This window comes from Chamaea fasciata, unplaced genomic scaffold (genome assembly GCF_029207755.1).
Source record: "Chamaea fasciata isolate MVZ Bird 193981 ecotype frontalis unplaced genomic scaffold, bChaFas1.0.hap1 SCAF_12, whole genome shotgun sequence".
Classification (NCBI taxonomy): domain Eukaryota; kingdom Metazoa; phylum Chordata; class Aves; order Passeriformes; family Sylviidae; genus Chamaea; species Chamaea fasciata.
In genome coordinates, this window is record NW_027094097.1 from 17895707 (window position 1) to 17915772 (window position 20066).

The following is a 20066-nucleotide window of genomic DNA, read 5'->3' on the forward strand; positions in this document are numbered from 1 at the left end:
AGCTGTTCTACATTATTCTATCAAATCCTACAAGGTGGGCTGGAAAGGGACTTTTTAAAGGGGATACAGCTGAGTTCTCCCTTGTGTCATACTTTCTTCAGCTGTGTCAGTATGCAATTCCACAGCTTGGCAAAACCCAGCACACCTTCAGGTCAGTTTGTGAGGAGGAAACATTGCAGTAAGTGGGAAAAATCAAGTCTATCAACAGTACCATACCAATGTTAGAGCTGTCTCCCAGAGTACCTTTAAAGATCTGTATGAAGCCCACAATAATGATAAGGGTCAGGGCTAAGAGTTTTCCTGCTGTAAATATATCCTGAATGCGCGTTGCCCATCGCACACTGGAGCTGTTCACCCAGGTCAGGAGGACTGGAGAGCAAAAGACTGAATTCAGTGAAATGAAATTATGTTTGTTTTAGAACATACAGTCAAAATATTGAAAAACACACGCGTGTTCCTGCAGGGAGCTCTGGCATGGCCCGTAATGAAGGTGCAGAGGAGCATTGCCTTTCCCAGCTGCAGGGGCGTCCCTGGTGGCCACCAGCCCCTTGGGTGCTGCCAGCTGGGGCTCTCCCCAGCTCCAGCAACTGCCTGAGTAGTGCTCAGTGTGCAAGAATCATTGCCTCCTCACAGAAACAGTGGAAGTCTTCAGTCCTGGAGCTCATGTTTGCTTCTGCCAGCTCCAGAAGTAACTAATGCAGAGCCGGCTGCACACTGCCTTCTGCACACTCACGTTTGTGAGTGTGAGAGAAGCCTAGGAAGGGGAAGGGCTCAAAGGGTGGTGGGTCACCTGTGCCAGGTGCCCGTGGTTCCACAGGGAGCACAGCACTGTCCCATCCCACATGCTCACCTGCCGCCACTTTCCATGGACCCACAGGGGTTGGGGGGCCTTTGTGCCTCCCTCCAGGCCACTGCAAAAGGACAGAATATCCCACACCAGTCGCAGTGCCTCTCCTGGGACCTCCCCACTGGCCTTTGGAGTTGTGGCCCTGACCCCAGCCTGGCTGGAATGGCCCCTCAAGTGGTCTCTTGTAACACCAGGGCAAGACTTGTGTGTGTGCAAGAAGCAAATACTCACGTAAACACACCATGGAGAGGATCCTAGAGGCATTATAGGGGGGAATACAGTTGGGGAAGACGGGCTGCAGGACATAGTTTGAGAAGGTCAGTGCAATGACAGCCAGACTAGTTGGGTACATGATAAGCACTGCGCTCCACAGCAGCAGAAACCTGGAAAGACAAGGAAAAGCACAAGAAAGCAGTGCTGGTGCTGTGCTGGAGGAGATGACACACAGCAGCTCAACTGTGCACAACACATCAGGGCTGAGCACCTTCATCCCGGTCACACATAACAGTCACTCACTCGTGACTCTCCTCACCCCTTTTCCCATGTTCTCAGCACAATCTGTATCCTAAATGAAACACTGGAAAACAAAGCATGGTTTAGGAATGTGAAGAAGAGTGAGGATTATGACCAGTGGGCACGTTTGGATTTAACTGTGTGTTTAGATGAAAGGAGCTCTGCTGCTCCTGCACTGCCATGTCACCACAGCAGACAGCAGTCCCTACACTGAAGGCACCTCTGGAGGGTTTTGGCAGGACCCTCAGCCACAGGCAGCAGCTGTGCTTGCTGTGCTCTTGGGGCTGCCAGCAGCTCCCTGCTGGTCACCGGGGGGTTCCTTGTCACCACTGGGGTTGGCTCTCTGACCCGGGCAGGGCAGGTTAGTGCTGCAGAATATTGTGATGGATCACACAGCTGGGCTGGCTGGCTGCCTCCAGCTTAAGGTGATTGCACCCAGCAAGGTACTATGCAAATATAAAGTGTGAGATATTTTGGCTTTTCAGCCTGTTCAAAAGAGAAAAAAAAAAAAAAGTTAAAAAGGCAGCAGTGCATCAGGTTAGTCTTTAAAAATATTTGAAGTATCATTATTTCTATAGCGAGAAGTAATCACTGCAAGAAAATGAAGTTTTTCTTGCCATGTAGAAGAACACACACACACACAGTAATTCGTTCGCATACATGCACAAATGTAACGTGCAGGGATGTGTGACACAAATGAGGATTCGAAATGATATTTTCAAATAAGACAGTATAATTTCTATGTTACATGGGTTGCTCTGTAAGGGCCTTCACTCACCCAGTTCCCTGCTTCCAGCCCTGTAAATGTGGCACAGCTGAGGGAGCTGTGTCATTAACCTGGAGGGAGCACTGGTGCTGGGTGCTCCTCAGCTGAGGTGGTAAATCTCTCAGTCCCATCCTCCACTTTGCCTTCCTGTTTCTGAGCAGTATGGGGCAATTATGAGCTACCACAGTTAATTTGGTAAACCAGACCAGTGAAGAGCTGGGTACCTTCCCAACTGGCACTGTAGTTTTCTACAATAAATTCAGCAGGTCTTTTTTCTTTCTCTTGATTTTGTTGTGTGAATCAGTTTGGTTTTTTTCTCCCCTTCCGATTTCTAATATTTTTCATTGTGGTTCAGTGCAGTTTTCTCCAGTGATTGCTTTGTGCTATTTGGTGGTGTTGATGATGTACCCAGCTTGGGACAGCTCTGCAGGTCCTGCTTGCTGAGTTAACTCAGCTGGTCCACACTGGACCATAAATGGGACCTAAAGACTACAACAACAATTTGGCGAATATGATTAGGATACTGATGGTGCTGCCTGAGGTCAAGCTGTTTTGTATGGCTGTCGACTGGCAGGGCCTTGCAGAGGCTACCAGGCTTCTCCTGTCATGTTTATCTTCATCCACACAAATTACACAGGCTGAGAACGGTGTAAAACATTCAGTGGCGAGAATGACTCTGAAAACACTATTTCAGGCAAAATTGGCCCTTGTTTCTATGCTGTAATATGGAGTGTGGTATGGCTGGTATTGGGTAGAATATGGTTTAATGGGAATGGATTGTTTATGACAGTCATGGAACTGAAATGTAGGATTGATAACACAGATTAAAGCAAATGCATAACTTTAGCAGAGGGGGACAAAGCTGCACTGTCAAATGTGAAGCTCTAAAGACAGTACTCCTTCAGTAAAACAAGAAGGAAGCTTGCCTAAGGTGTAGGCCCACTTTTATCATGTTTCTGCACGTAAGTTGTAATCAAAACCTATTTCTGAGAAGAAGATCTCCACGCTGGTCACTCAGATCACATTCACATCCCTAAACAATCAGCTGTGGGGGCCAGGAGGCAGTGCTGGCTCTTGCCATGTTGTCACAGTGCCAGCAGCTGCCAGGGCAGGAGGAGGACTTGGAGGTCCTGCTTGAGGCAGGGAGATGACGCAGCATGGCATACCTGGAATTACTTTGTTCTTCAGAGGGAAAGGGGCAGAATTACTGCCCTGAGGGCTGAGCTATGGCACTGGAGATGGAACTCCACCCTAGAGACTTCCACAGTTACTCAGCAGCTGTGACTGCAAAAATAAGAGAAGTTAAATCTCTTGTTGCTGAGTGAGAAGTGATCAAATCTTTATAATAGGCTTGAGACAGCTCAATGTAAAGAAAAAGGATGATGTAGTTTGGTTTCAGTTGGGTTTGGTTGGTTTTGGTTGTTTGGTTGGGTTTTTGGTTTTTTTTTCTGAACACTGCAGCTTGCATGAGTAACCAGAGCTCCTGCATGTGCTGGGGGTGAAAGAGCTGGTAAAAGAACCTCTCTGCCTGTATTCTAGCTCCTGGCTGGATGGCCTCAGCTGTGTTTGCCTGTTGAGCCTGATCCAATGGCACACACTCCCATCAGTGTGTGTATGAATGAGATAATGTCTCCTTAGAGCCCATCCCCATCTCAGAAAGAGGTTGGAGTGAGTGGTGCCATGTGCTGCTCTTGGGAAGGTGTGGCATTCATGTGAGCTGCCAGGCTTCCCTGGACCAAAACTGATTTTCTTTGCAAATACCTCCGCCTACTAATTTCCTCACCTGTGGAAAGAAATAAACAACATGGTTTCATCTGGGTCCTAAACAGTCTAGTGGACTTGGTGAAATTGGTTCTCAAATTTGGGATGTGCCTGTACTCCCATGAGGATCTCACATTTTGTATGTTAAGGATTCAGAGCAGCCTGTGAAAATATAAAATTCCAGTGTACCCTACCTGTGCATCATTAGCAACAGAAAACAGTTTGAAACAGGAGCAATGGTACAACTCATCTTAATACAGTTCAGGAAAAACTGAACTGGTTTAAGTTGAAGCCAGTTTGAATACTATTAATTAATCAATTAATACTACATTGCTGAAAGACTTACTGCCATTGGAAAATTCAAAATTTTGCAATAACAAAAAAAGTAACCTAGAAGTATATTTGAAGCATGTTATGCTTGCAGTTTATGGTGACACTTATCAAAGCTTTGGCTGAAAACTCACTGCTGACTGATTTTGATAAAGACATATGCCCAGTCACAGCCTCTGCTGGTGAAGCTGCTGTGTTAGCTGCAGCGTTATTGCTGAGGATTCAGAAAAGGTTCTATTGATCAGAAACACACTGGAGGGTTTTTCACGAAGCTGAATTTATTCATTGTCTTCTGCAAGAATATCTATTAAGCCCTTTATTTATCATTTGGGGTAATGTTCTTTTTGTGACTTGAACAGACTTGTAAGCCCATATGCAGTTCAGGAGAGCTGTGCTCAGATGGCTCCTGCAGCACAGGCTGTGGCACGTTCCCTGCAGTTTGTGTGCTCACACACAAATGCTATTTAAAACCAAAATCATTTCTAAATAGACACGAAAGCAGAAGTCTTTCTCTGGTCCCAGACCAGAGCACAGAAACACTGGAACCCTTGCTCACCTCTTCCTTCTCCTCTGGCCAGAGGAGCTGCGGAGTGTCTCTGCTCAGGGTTGTCTCCAGACAAGGTTTGCCATCACCACCACTCCTCAGCAGTGTTTCCTGCTGTCCTTGAGCTGCACTCAGAGCAGGGCTGCTGCTGTGCTGCCACAGCTCCTGCCAGCTCAGGAGATGGCCCTGTCCTTCCTCTGTTATTCCATTCACATACTTACATCATACCTAGCAATGTGGCTTTTTAAATAAAAATTTATGCATCTAGCTATCAATACTGCCAGACACAGAAGCTGAGGTGTGTGCTTCAATGGCTGTTACACTCAAATAGTATTTCTTTGTGCCTTATATCTATGCAGGAAAACATAATAAATGGGGGGATTTGGGGAGACAGGGAAAAGACAACAGGAGTTGTGGTCTGGCTGGTTACAGCATGCGCTCTTATAACAAACACCTTTCTATGAACAGACCAGACCATCCAATTGGTCACCGGGGAAGTCAGATGCACTAAAACTTTGTGTGCCGAGTTTGATGTTCTTGGCAGTAGAAGGATTAAATCAAAAGAGAGAGGCAGTGGTTTTATCTCAGGGGAGGCACGGTGCAGGCCCCTTTAAGCTCAGGCCGCCTGTGCAGTTGCCAGTGGGGAATGGAAACTCCCCAAAGTGGGAAGAAGAAGGGGCTTGTCAGAGCTTCCCAAAGCTGCAGCCTTTAGGTGTGGCTCAGCAAAGTGCAGCAGAGCACAATCCCAGCTTGGCTTTACTGGAAACTATGGCCAAAGCCCCTGTTTTTACATCAAAACCTAACTGATGGCTTTTGCCTAAGGCAACCCTTTGTCATAATAGTGGGGTTGTTTCTTTTCTTGAGAGAAAGGTTAAGTCTCTACACAGGAAGAATGGGAGCACTACTTCCCTTCAGGTTGTGCTTTTTCAATACTGCTTTTGCATTACCAGCCTGGACACCAAGCAAGTGCTGCCCAAGCAGAACTTCCTGCCTTGGGAGGTGAGACTGTCCCCAGGAAGGTGCTGGGTAGTGATCAATCAACTGGTGTGTGCTTGGTTAGAGCAGCTGCATAGCTTGGCGTTTGCAGGGACCAGGCAAGTTCTCTGAATGCGGCAGAGGGAGCTGAGGAACAATTTAAAGCCAGGTTTAGTTGTACTTGATTTCTAAGTAGTTTCATTTTCGCCCCTAGAAAGCACACATCTTTTGGTTTTGTGGAGCTCACATGTTTCTGGCCTCCTCCACAGTGATGTTCCAGGGATGGGACTTGTGATGGTTTGTGGGGTTCTCTGCTCTCAGGTCCCTTGTCCCTTCCTGCAGACACTGCTCCCGTGAGCAGGCAATAGGGAAGCTGCAGTGCCCTGGAGAGGCAGGAACTCTGCTGTGCAGCTCCTGCCCCCGTGAGAGAACAGACCTCAGTGGAGCTGAGATTTGGTTAATCAAGCCAATGTTGTTGTTACCTCAATGTGTTCTGTGATGCCAGGTGTGGGTTTTTTCCTTACTCTTTCTCTAGTTTTCTGTGCTGGTGCTTATTTTTCTTAACTAAACCACCAGTGTGTGGTATGGCCTCTCTACTCACAATGAGAGAGCTGGTCAGAACATTCTGGTGCTTCTCTAGCAGTCTGTGAGTACAGGCTGACAGCTTAATTTATTGTGTTGAATACATGAAAATGTGTACACTCAAATAAAAAATATAACCTCCTCTCACTTGTCCCTTCCTCACTTAGCCACACTACTCCATTAGTAATATTTTCAAAGAGAAATCCTTTCCTGAGTTAGCGTTCCCCCTTTTATCTGTATTTACACCACTTGGTTATTCTGTTCAGCTGCAGTAAGGGAAGAAGCTTTGCTTTATTTCTGGTAAGTAGCTCCAGCCCGGCCTCCCTGATGGGTAAAGCTCTTCCATACAAGGCACTGACCATCCATGACGTGCACACAAGAAGATCACTTGGACACAGCATCACTCTTTTCTGTCGTGGACTTTGAGGCAGTGAGGGAAGTGAAAGGATCTGTCACCTTCCCTTGGAAAGCAGCACTGGGAGGTCGGTGTAGGGACAATTTGGTATTTCTTACAGAGAAAAGAAAGATTGGTTTTGCCGAAGCATTTTTATTGACAAACGTTGTCTCTTCCAAGTCAGACGGCTTTCCCCACACCAAATACACACTGTAAACGTGCTTTCAAATGATTTTATCGAGATAGGGTACTTACCCAGCTAACCCACCGAAAATCTCAGTGACATAGGAGTAATCCCCTCCCGACTTGGGGATGGTGACTCCCAGCTCGGCGTAGCACAGCGAGCCCAGCGCGGCCACTCCGCCCCCGAGCACCCAGACAATGAGCGCCAGGCCCACCGAGCCGGCGTGCTCCAAAACGCCTTTCGGGGAAATAAAGATCCCAGAGCCAATGATATTGCCTGGAAAGGACAAGACGTTAGCAGTCAGCTAAAAGAAAGTAAAGAGTTTGCTTTTATTCATTCAAAAAAAGGTAAACAAGCCTATGGCCCACCCTCGCACAGAAACCACGGACAAAAAACCACAGCCGTGCCGTCCCCACACCCCCCTTTTCAGATTTTGCATCACCGCGCTGTTTCTGATCACACCCTGGCCAAAGTGTTGCCATTTATCAGCAAAAAAAGGTAGTGAGTGTGTGTGCTCAGCTCTGCTGGAGCATGATAAGTCTCAGCTGAGGATCCATGAGTTTTCTGGCACGAACTTCCTCAGCTTGCAAAACTGTCTGCTCTCACCTGCCATGCCCAAGTGTGTTACTGAAAGGGGTTAGAAGGGACTCTGTCATGAAGATTTTTCATCCATTCTTAAGAGGAATCTGAGTAAGTTAAGGCCCATTTCCTGGGAGTTTGGGAGGTCAAAAAAGAAAAGAGTAGCATTGTCTATAACAATGGCCCCAAAAGGTGTGCTTGCCACCAAGGATGGATTCAAGATTGTTCTTGAAAAAGTAATCTCAAACTCTGAAATACTAAAAAAATCCATAAGCATTTTGTACTTGCAATACCTGTGCTGCTTAGTCATCAGCCATAAAATCTAAAGTTATAATGTGGCATGACTAAAATATTGGACAATATGAGACAACTGAGACAATGTGAGCTGAAGCAGTGCTGGGTATAGAAAAGGAGTGCTGGATCCCATCTGGTGCTCTTTTTTCATGTGGAGCCAGAGAGTGTTACGTGATGGGTGAGCAGCTGGCTCGTGGTCAGGCACAAAGGGTGACAGTGACTGTGGTGACATCAGACTGGGGCCTGTCACCAGTGGGGCTCTGCAGGGCTCCATCCTCAGTGCTTTCATCACCTTCATTAATGATTTGGAGCCAGGGCTCAAAGGGACGTGAAGGAGGTTTGCTGATGGCACTGAATTAGGAGGAGCTGTTGGCTCCTTTGAGGGCAGAGGGGCCCTGCAGAGAGACCCAGAGCAAAGAGGGAGATGGGCAATCCCCAGCCCTGTGGAGTTTGACCCAGGCAAGTGCTGGGTTCTGCCCCGGGACAGGGCACCCCTGGCCGTGTGCATGGACTGGGCAATGAGAGGCTGCAGAGCAGCTGCAGGAAGGGGCCGGGGGGTCCTGCTCAGTGGGCAGTGGGAGCTGAGCCAGCAGCGCCCTGGCAGCCAGGAGGGACGTCCCTGTCCTGGGGCACCAGCCCAGCACTGCCAGGCCAGGAAGGGATTGCTCTGCTCTGCTCTGGGCTGGGCTGGGCTGGGCTGGCCCCCCTCGAGTGCTGGGGACAGCTCTGGGCACCACAGCATGAAAAAGACATTACACTACAAGACAGCATCCAAATGAGGCTGAGAAGGATGGGAAAGGGTCAGGAAAGAAAGCCCTATGAGTCTTTGGTACTGCTGTGTACAGTTTAACAGTTGCACTCATGCATATGGAGAAAGCCCTTAAGTTATAAAAGCCCCTCAAAAATGGCCTGCCAGCATATGTACCTGTGTATCTGCATTTTTCACAGATCAATGTATCTGAACACGTTGCACTTTTGGGAGGAGCTGGTGGTATTTTGGGGAGCATGCTAAAGTTCAGATGTAGTGTTTTTACCAAAATAGATCTGTAGGTTTCCATTGCCTCTTTGGGATGGAACCATATCCTTTTCTGGCCACCCCAGTACTGAACAAATGCCCAGAGACAGAATAACCCCTAAATGGGTCCACTGGCTCCTTTCATGCCATCTCCTCCTGCTCGCTACCCTTGTTCACTTTAGCCCAGGTTTGCTGAGCAGATGCAAATGCTCATCCCTCAGCAGGCTCTCAGTTTCCACTCCTATCCCTTGGGTCACCTTTGCATTTTGTCCGTACATGAAGGAAGGATCCAAACAGAGCATGGCATCCCTCCAACTGATAACGGACAAGAAATCCAATGTAACAGCGTGTCTCTGCAGAGCTGTGCTGTGTGGTGCTGGCAGGGTGCTTCCCTGAGCTCTGCTGTGGCTTTGTGCTGGTGAGCGGTGAGCTGATGGCACCCTGGGTTCTCTGTACCCACTCAGCTGCTGTGGGGTGATGGACAGACCTGTGGTGGGGTGGGAAGAGTGAGGAAGTGGAGAGAGAGGCATCAGCAGCACCATGGGAACAGTGTGATCTGGCCATGTTGTGATGGATCCAGGGAAGAGGGCTGAGTCCTGCTGAGGCGTAACTGCGGGGAGAAGGTGGTGGCAGTGATGTGGCACAGCAGTGCCAGAGTGCAGTCTAAATAAACAGTCGCTGATGTGGTTTTTGAATGCTTGTACTTGGCGTTGTCAAAGCTCTGAATCTCTCGGTGTTTCATGTTTCTGCCTCCAGGAAGGGGCACGGCTCGTTCCTGGCAGTCTGGGTGACGGGCAGTGAGGGGCATTGGCAGTGGGGCTCTTTCTCAAATCCGAATGGCTGCAGAGAGGAGGTGTCTGTGGCTTAGAATGATGGTCTCCTTTCATGGTAAGACTGCCAAAGCAGTCCTCCTCATCTGCAACTCTGAGCTGGAAACAGCCAGAACTTTCTTTGTTTAAGGAGAATACTTTCTGGGTACAACTATCTGAAGGAGCAGGACAAGGACCAGACAGCTTTCTGGATAGTTCTTTCATATAAACATTCCATTAAATTTTTTTGGCAAATTAAGTAGTGAATCATATTTTTAAAAATGTAATATCCTTCATGCATGAATAAAGAATAAGGCAAAATTACCTTCCAAATTCATTACGTATTACTTTGCACTCACAGCACGTGCAAAAGTCGTATCAGTAGGAGCGGTGTGACAGCCACAGCTGGTCTGTAGCTGGACAGATAAATTTGGCCATTACAGAGCCCCAGTTAGGCTAGCCTAGTTCATTAAAGAGTAGAAGTAATCAAGTCCCTGGGTGACAATGATAGGTTGGATTCGAACTCAGACAGGGACCCCAGCCAATCCCATTCAATCCTGAATGCAGACATCTCATTGGTCAGTGAGCTGGGCGGGGCAGAGACCCCAACCAATCAGGTGTTTGGGTGGGGATTTGAACCCCCTATAAAAGGAGCGTCCATCAATAAATGCTGGCTGTGGTCGCATGACCTTGGCCGTGCTCAGTCGTGTGCCTGCCTCCAAAACTGTGACCAAATGTGACTGAGTGGAAGTGCTCCACCCCTTCTGATAACAAAATGTTCTTATGAAAATCTGCCATGAATGTGGCAAATGTGCCCAAAAAGTAGCTTCACTTCACTTGGCGTAGGCCACGTTTTAAAAATAGGTATGTTAGAGATACTGAAGTGCTCCAGAAAATAAGATGCCAGAAACTGCCGGATGAGAAGCAGTTTCCAGGAGGTCTTGGTCAGCAAGTCATTAGCGGTGAGAAAATGCAATATGCACTCTTTCCCATACATAGCATGATACTTGGTCATCTCTTGTTTCTCAGTGTTTGTTGCTTTTTTTTCTCCTTTTCACAATAATATGAAAGAGTTGGTATAAAAATACCATGCCAACTGCAGCTTTTGTTTAAAAATTATGTTACTAACCCTTATGAGTCAGAAGGCAAGAAAAATATCCTGAAATATATATATATCACTTCTGAGATCTTATCCAGTGTCATGATTATTATTTTTTTTTTGAACAATGTTGAGAGTAGTGTCCACATCCTAGAAAAATAGGAAATGGGGGAGGGGAATAAAAAAAAAAAATTAAGAAACGTCTGTGTCTTTTTATCTCTCCAGTCAATAACACATCCAGCAGTGCTGGTAGTAAAATTAACAGAATGTTTGCATGGAAGAACCATCCAGAAGGTTGTCTGGTCCTTGTCCTGCTCCTTCAGAGAGTTGCACCCAGAAAGTATTCTCCTTAAACAAAGTTCTGGCTGTTTCCAGCTCAGACAGAGTTGCAAACAAGGAGCCCAGCCTGTCCTCTGTGAGCTGCACGCTCAGCCCAAGGGGCCAAATTTGCCGGGTCCTGGGTCGGGTGAACCCAAACCAGCTGTTGCAACATGGGTGTGAAGTGGGTCCAGCCTCTCCTATCAGCCATGCTCCATCTCTGACTTAGTGGAAGTGGGTCCCAAACCTGGCTTTCTGTGAAGAGAATGCCAAATCTTTTATTTATCTGCAGCACACAATCCACACAGACCATAAAAATAATGGATCTTGCAGCCTGTTTAAAGTACCTATCAGTTCTGTAAGAACGGACTTATTGTATGTAGAGACCATATTTGGTCTTGCTTGGATAAAACCAAACAATTTCCCGTAGAGTTAGCAAAGAAAAATATCACCCATGGCTTTTTATTGCATGCACATTTCTTTAAAGATCTGTTGTACATCTGAAATTCTGAATGGATCAGTAATTTGTCTAAGCAGCTCTTTCCCCTACAAAGTGAAGTATTAACAACAAGGAAATTCTGTGTCTTTAATTTTTTTTTTTTTTTTTTGGCTGCAGTCAGGTAAATCAGTTTGTGACTAGTTGTTCAGCGAAGGATTATAGCAGGCAACATTGCTAAAAAACCGTGCATGCTTCATGAATACGAGTCCTGCCAGACTCTCGAGTGCTGTTTGCTGTCCACAGGAGATGGCACTCCACGCTCAGGGTGGGTCACTCAGGGCACACTGCAGGTGAGGAGGTGGGAGCTGTGATGTTCAAAGGCAGGCAGAGGGAATCCCTGTGAGAACTGGCTCTCCTGCTCCCTTCAGCCTCGTTGTGGAGGTGCATCCCATGTTATCCAACCAGAACAGGAACTGGTAAGAGTGGTCAATCACAGTAGTCAGCATCATCAAAGATTATATTCCCAACTGTAGAGTGGGTGTTTAATTGCTGCAGTTGTGACACACGGTCTGAGTATGTGTCTGGGTATATTTACTATGAAGGGCAAGTTTGGCACCCGTTTCTCAGTGTCAATGTGCGCAAGCTGTAGAAAATGGGAATTTTTTTGCTTTTAAAGTAAATGTTAGAGAACAACCTGATTTCAGGTACAGCTCTCTCTGGACATATTGGTATATTGTATCCTTAACAGCAGATACAGGCAGTTTTCACAGAGAATAGAATAATAATCAAAAAGTTCTCCCATCCTCTCAGGACTCCCACATTTAGGTAGACATTGCTCAGGCCAACAGGATGACAGTCTGTGTCACTGCTTAAAAAAGTTTTCTTATAAACAAACGCTGAAGCTTTGCATCCTGCCTAGGAGTGATAAATAAATATATCTTTTTTTCAGTAGAAAATACTGAAAAGAATTGAGAATCCTGTTTGGCAACAGCGACAAAAATGCTTAATCAAAAGGAATTGTGCTTTGCGAACTGTTTAAATCCAAATTAAATATGAGGTGGATTGTGTCAATAATGGTGATGATGTAACTCATCACGGATATTTATTTATGTATGTATTTTGCAGAAATCTGCTAAATGAGGCAGCTTCTGATGCAGCTAATTGCCAGTTAATTGGCTCCCAGGAGTTAAACACTCCCAACGGAGGATGCCAGTGACTGGTTTTGACTGCCACTGCCTGTTTGTGAACTCAGGGCATGAGACAGCTACAAAACCAGTCAAGATGTAAAATGCACAGCTCATAATTTTGGTGTGAACTGGAAATTTGGTGGCAGTGCAGACAGCCCCAAGGACTCTGTTTATTCACGGTAAATGAACTTGCTGCTGTCTGGCCTGGCTGAGCTGAAGCTCTGGCTCAGCCCCGTGCCAGGAGAGGTGGCTGCCACATACCACAGCTGCTCTGAGGCTCCCAGTGACCCAAGGCCAGGCTCAAGGTGCTGCTCAGGCTTTGCCCTGCTCTTCTCCAGCTTACTGACACAAGTGTAGCACCTAATGCAAGAGATTAGAAGTATCCCCTCCTCCCCTGCTAAAATACAAAGACTCCAAGAAATTCTGAATCAAGAAAACAGGTCTAGAAAATTATTAGGCTGTAGGGACTCAACAGAATTAAAACTATCAAACACTTCAAGTGCGTTTTCTTAACCTCTAGTCAAACATGAATTTAGGCTATGTGGCAGTTAAGGTATTTAGTGCAATTTCTTGGAGCTTTTTGCTTTTAAATAGCATTCAGAAAACTTAATGAAAAATGGATGAAGAACAAAAGGATCTATAAAGCTTGGTATTAAAATAATAGCCATTTAACGTCACATGCAAGTAAAAAAATGGAACTTCTGTATCAGTGGAAAATGAATTTTGGCTGGTCTGCTAATATGCTTGCAACCCACCCCCTCTCAAAAATGCCTGTAAAAATAACAGTGATAATTTAATGTCTACAGGGATTAGTATTTAACAAAATTAAACAAACTTAAAACCTGACTTCAAATATTTATGTTAAAATTCCTAGCAAGCAAGAACATGACCAGCCATTATAAACTGCTATTCCAGCATTCCAACTGGATTTTACTGCATTAAGAATTTATAATCTGATTAGACTACACACAGCTTTAAAGATTTTAAAAATCAGGCTGCTTCAAATACTGACAAAAATATTTTCCTTAACTTCTGATAGGTGTATAAAGAAGATTATTTGCCTTCTGAGCGCTAATATGTAGGTGTAGTCCATGAGGACTGGAAAAACCAAAGTTTTCTAACAATGAAGGTGTGGATAAAACAGAAAACTGAGTTAAGGAAAGTAAATATTTCAGGCATAGCTTCACTAATAATACCTGGTGCATCCTCACAAGGTGTGCAACATTCTGTTCCAGTGAGAAGGGTTAGATTTTGCTATTGCATGAGGTACTGTGGAGATCTGTAAATAATTTAAATGTCTATATATTAAAAATCAATACCTGCTCAGCAGGGCACAGCTGTGCCCTGCCCAGCTGCACGAAGGACAGGGAAAAAGCAGACTTGCCCAGATGGTGGGAAATGGGCTGGAAATATCTGTTCTCTGGTGAACCTGAAGAGCTGTGGCAAGGATGGAATATCATTCTTATCCTGAATTTTAGTCAATGTTACTGTGGGTGCCAAATTTTTGGTTTGCTGTTCTCCCCAGTAATCAACTAGTCTGCAGGATGATGGCATGTATCCTTCCCCAGAGAGAGAATACTCTCTGCCTTCTCATCTGTTATTTTAAGAAAACACCAGACTTATTAAATTGCAAAGACCACTGATAAACAGAACTAGCAAGTGGATTCAACTTGCCAGCATTGTTGTGATTTTGGGAGTGTGTTAGGCAGCTGTGTTGCAATTAGATGAAAAAAATAACAATCCAAAGAAGAGCAATCAAGGCGAATTTGTGGTAACCTCAGTCTTCATAGGACCTTTAATATATCTGGGGCCATTTGAATGGTTCTTCAAAAATAGTAAGCTGCACATTTGGCTCTGGCTTAAGGTATATAAACTGCTTAATGATGATGGTTTGTTTGGGTTCCCTTTCCACCAGCAGTGGAAGGCAGCCTTAAAGGAAAGCAGTACTCTAACCCTGCAAGACACATTTATGGGACTGCAGTGTTTTGCCATTCAGCTGAAGCCTGCTGCTTGCCACAGGAGACTGACCATGCCCGGGCTATTAGCAGTCCAACCTCTGCCAAAGTACCCAACAGCTTAAACCCACAAAAGTATGGTGGTTTAAAATTTCTACTTTTCTGTAAAATTAGTGACAATTTGTCAATTACTTTTCTTCTACAGGAGCAGGTTAATCAAGAGAAACATCATCAGGAAAGCTTTTAAGCCTCTGTTTTGGTAACACGATGTTCACAAAATAGTCTGCTGCTTCAACATCACTCAAAGGAGGTTCCTTTGGCATGTGTTGACTACTTGTAGAAAGGGCACATAAAGACCTCACTAAAGGAGATACGATGTGGTGATATTCTCATTATAGTACTTGAGTCAAATGCAAATGTTCCAATAACCAAAACCAGCACTGGAACCTCTGATCCAGTTCTCTGGCTTGCAAGCATCATGCTCTCCTGAGTATGAATGTGAGCATACACCAGGTATGATAGATGAATTTAGAAATCCTTTTGCCCAAAATTGCAGGGCCTAACTGAGAAGGAAACCTGGTTGTCCCCATCAGTGAGTGCTAGTGCTGACCTGCTGGAGACCAAACATTTAGGTGATGTGTGCAGGGGACAGATCTGCACTAAGGCAGATAAATGGCCAGGAGGTGCTGGGGATCAGGCTATGCTTAGGAGCATGTGAAATAATAAAGATGACAGATGTCTGCTAGTACACGTTTAGTTATTTAGTTTTATTTGAGTAACATTGTCACAGTGTGTTTATTTCAAAGAAGAAGCTAAAGCCTCTATCACAGGATTTTGTTGTTGTTCTAAACTGAAACTCCTTTTATTCTGCTAATCCTTTCACAGGCTGCAGGCTCTGTCTCCTCTTTTCAGGCACACAGTCCACTGCTTTATTTTCCTGCTCCTCTGTTCTGACTCTTGTACTTGGTCTGACTTCTCTACTTCCTTAACTTCTGACTTGTTCTCCTCTTCTCTTGCCAGCGTTGGGAAATGTGGGCTGCATTTCATTACCATGAAGAGGAAACCTCAGCCTCCCTTGCCCTTCTCTGTACACTGCAACGATAAGGCAGAAATATCAGGAAAAGCCTTGTCCTAGGGACCAGGTGACTTTTTCAGTGGGATATTCTCAGTGTGAGCTCCCACACGCTGCTGCACGCGGAGCAGCCTGTGCAGCAGTACAGCTGTGTCCAGGAGGGGATTACACGCAACCTGCTACTCCTGCTGAGCCTCACATTGCACCTTCCACTTCTGCCTTATTCCTCGACATCAGGGACCTTCAGCAGTGTCTACTGCAGGGCAGTGCTGCCAGGTGAGGATGAGGGAAGCCCACAGACAGCTGCAGAGCAGTTCTTTTTGGTGGCTCCCACTGCACCCCCACTGGCAGTGCTACATGGGTCTATGGGGAACAGAGGTTCAAACTTGCCCCCTGACTGTGGGACTTCAGCACATAAAGGAGCTACTGTGACCCTCGAAGCAAAGGAGAGAAGGCTACAACCCTCCTACTAAATTTCCAGACAGAAACCGAATGCCAAACCTACCTTGATGATATGAGAGGCATGTGGAGGAAACCCCTGTGATGTTCCTAAAATGCCCGGATTGCCCTAGTGAGAAAGTGCAGCACTGCACACTGACTGTTCTCGATAAATAATGCAGCTTTATGTTCTTTTGGCCCTTGTTATCTGTCCAGCATCTGGTTTCTGTGCTCTCTGGATCTCAATATTCTGACCTGGAATTTTACCTGCAAATGGTAGAAATGCGTTGTTAAATCCCCTGATGTAGAAATGGGCAGTGTGTAAAGCTCTGCCCTGCAAGCCTGCTGGAGGACATGGGGGTCTTCTCTAGGACCCTATGTGACTGATTACTAACTGATAAATTCTGATTTTGAGAAAAGCAACTGGTAGTGGAGATCAGTCCTTCTCTAGTGGCTAAAGGGGCAGATGCCAGCCCATTCAGCTGATTTACTGTTTGTCCCTTGGCTGAGAAATCCCACAAGTGACAGCTACATCTCTGGGAGTGCTCTCACAGGGCCCTCTACACCTGCAAAGATTTTCAGTATTTACCAAGCAGAAAAGCAGTTACAAAATGCTGCTGTAAAGATCACCAACTCAGCTATAAAAACAGCCAGAGTTCAGCTGTGTCAGGGAGTGCTGTGGCTCAGACAAGGACAATATGACAGATACAGCTTTTTACAGCCCGCTTTTAAGCCCTACTCATGCCAATGGCAAAGACCCTTGCACCATCTTTGAAGTACAATTTGTTTTATGGAAAATGCTGGATTTTTTTTTTTTCCTTTTTTTCTCCCCCTAACTCTTTTCTTTTTGCTCATTGTGATTGATCATGGTGAACAGATCATTCAGTCTGGAAACTTCATCAGCAGCTGCTGCCCAGTGGGAAAGTCTCTTGCTGTCCATTCCCGAAAGCTGTCAGTCCTCATGGATGTGTCATTGCCCGAATCAGAAAGATTAAATAAAACATCAGTATGCAATTTCTGAGTTACACAGCACACAGAAGGATTTTTTTTTCTTAGACAAGCCTAGGCTCTAGCAGAAGAAACCAGCCTGGAAGTTGGCTGACCCCCACACTGCTCCACTCCCCCTGCTTACCTCACACAGCATCTCTGCAGCTTTTTCCTGTGAAAAATGTTCCTCCTTCAGAATTAAAAACTTTATTTGCATGTATTGGTGTCCTTGCAACCCTCAGGCTACCAAAAACCCATGTGTGCTCTGCACCAGCCAAGGGATAGTGTGAGACCTCTGGAGCAGCACTACAGGAATGAGCAGGTCTGGAGAAAAGACACAGCTTGAACTTGATTGCACAACTGCAGATAAAGCAAAGCCTAATTCCCACTTTTGCCTCTGATTTTCTCTCACATTACTGGGGTTTATGCCTTCTGCTCTGATCCCACCAAGGTGAGCCCTGCAAAAGTGTCCTCACACTCAGGCTGGTTGGTGGACATTTGACTGTGCCTACACAGCTTCTGCAAACTTGGGATCCATTAAGAGAATCTCTAAACTAGGCATCACTTAATCCTTGATTTCTGAGCGGGTATTTTGAGAACTTCAGTATGCTAAACTTTTAAGGTAAAGCTTATTCTTCAATATTACCCTGGATAGTAAAAGGCTAAAATGTTCAAAGTGCCTTCCTGAATCGAAATTCCTGGAAATACACATTTAAAACAAAGCTATGTGAAAATGGCTGTAAAAATCATCCAAATACATCAACTGTTGTGTTATAGCTCAGATTATGTTAATGAGAAGAAATTTTCCTGTAGGAAATTGCCTAGGATCTTACACAACCTTATTTTGGATGCAGATGTAAACAAGACATGGACTTCTCAGCAAAGCTTGGGGTAATTGCAGGTTTCACACCTCCTTGAACAGAAGTCATTCAATCTCTCAAGTTTACATTCTTCTGGCTGTAAATCTGTGTTGGTGTATTCTGTATAGTTAGTTTTACCTCTTAGCAAGGTAGTCTCAGCATTTACATCTCTCATTTACATCTCTAGTGGCTCTATCTCTGTTTTATCAAAGAATACAAAGGCTAAGGTCAATGAACTGAGATGGAATTTAAAAGAAAAAAAAAAAGGTATTTATGCTTCCTGGGGTGTGCACAAGTATTGCACAATAATATTTGACTTAAAGCTTGCACTTAACTCAAAGTGCACTTTGGTAAACAGCTCAACCCGAGTTTAAATGAGATTTACAAACACCCATCAGCTCAGTATACACTTTGACAGACACCGCTTATGATGTATTTATACATGTATTTATGGTGTAATAATGATGTACACTGTCCACGTATTAATAACCAGTGCTGACTTGTATCTTGACTTTATTTTTAAACTTAGAATTTATTTTAAAGAACATGTTTAGACAATTTTACTGAGAAGAACTAGAAACTCCTGGGTTTCCAAAAGAAATGGCAGCTTTTCTTGCAGTTCTTAAAAAATCTATGCTCAGGGGATTTAAGGACCTGTTGTAATATGATCATGAGTTAGTAATATTGCTATATAATATTCTTATGCATGTGTGAATCTTGTATTTGCAAATATCACAACTATCTTTAAAACTGAAGTATCTTCAGAATTATGAGACTTCATGGTGCTCACTGATGTCTTTATATATCAGGTTTATCTAAGCAGTTGACCAGGTGTGTAAAAAAATCCATCAAAAGAATGTCACTCCTGCCCCCTGAACAGAAAAACTTGTTCATAGAATAGTTTGAGTACACAGAAACATGGAATTAAATTAGCTAATCCTGCAAAACAGATGTTAACACAGACTGGAACACCCCTGGATCACAAAGTATAAGGCCCTGGTTATAAGCCACACTTTCTGTTGCAGTTTTCCAACAGATTGGAGATCTGTCTTGTTTTCTTCTTTCCTAGTTTCCTAAAGTAACAGACTTATGTTTGAAGCATTGCTCTTTATAAACGTCACTTTACAGAAGTTTTCTCCTTGGTTTGGGGTTTTTCAGTTCTAGTGCTTCTGAGCAGCTAAAGCTCAGCCATGAATTCCTCGGACTATTTCGGAAGGCCTCAAAGGGAAACAAAGGGATTTTGTTAAGATGGTATACTCATAGACCATCCAGGGAGGTTCTGTGAGCTGATGGCTAAAGGTGAACTTGCTCCTTTTGGCCTCTGCGTGCCCCTTTCCCTGTGTGAAATACAGAGGATGGTCCCCACCGGCTGCGAAGGGCAGCCGGGACGCCGCTCCTGTCCCCTGGCTACGTTCAGTCAATGACAAGCGTGTTCATCTTTACATTTGTGGTAAAATGAGTGAATGGGACTGGCCCCTGGAACTTCAATTAATGAGAACAGATTCCACTGAACATTAAGGGTCATTCTCAACTGCTTCACTGCAGTGTGAGTGCCAGCCTCGCTCAGGCATGTGGGCAATAAAGGATTAACGTGTTTGCACCTCGCTGCTTTAATTTAATTTAAAGCCTGATCCTATGAGGCAATGAAGACCTCCACTCTTGTTGCCTTCAGCAGGATTTGAGGGACTTGGGAGCAGTTGAGAAAAGGGTCTTTAATTTTCTGTCAGGAGCACAAGCATGTGAAGGAGAGCTATTCCTGCTGTACGCACTCGTAATATGTACAGGATTGGGCACTTTTTGTAATAGTCTGCTTAAATCTTACTGTGTTGCTAGGGAACTGGCCCTGTCCACAACCAAAAAACATGGAGACATTGTGTCCTACTGGGTTCTGGCAGAGTTTACCATAAGAAATGGCTTAATTGCAACACGATCTACTAGCAGGAGTACAAAAAATGTGATTTGTCAGCTTCTTTTTTTTTTAATTACAAATATTTTAATTCTAGCACACACATGGAAATCCCTTTCAAGCTGAAGGCTAGGCATGTGAGGACACCACCAGAATCAAACACTTCTTTCCTTTATTCTTTAAAATACTGATTCAGCTATTTTTAAATTTAC

General features: G+C 44.8%; 1 protein-coding gene across 1 annotated transcript in view; it reads right to left on the reverse strand.

Annotated features, from left to right (window-relative positions):
• Positions 1–20066, reverse strand: part of SLC7A10 (solute carrier family 7 member 10) — a 39278-nt gene that overhangs the window by 9958 nt on the left and 9254 nt on the right. The window contains exons 2-4 of the mRNA XM_066194385.1: positions 6968–7172; positions 1079–1230; positions 244–369 (exon numbers count right to left, since the gene is read on the reverse strand). Of these exons, the coding sequence (XP_066050482.1) occupies positions 244–369; positions 1079–1230; positions 6968–7172 (483 nt within the window). The remainder of the gene's footprint in view (positions 1–243; positions 370–1078; positions 1231–6967; positions 7173–20066) is intronic.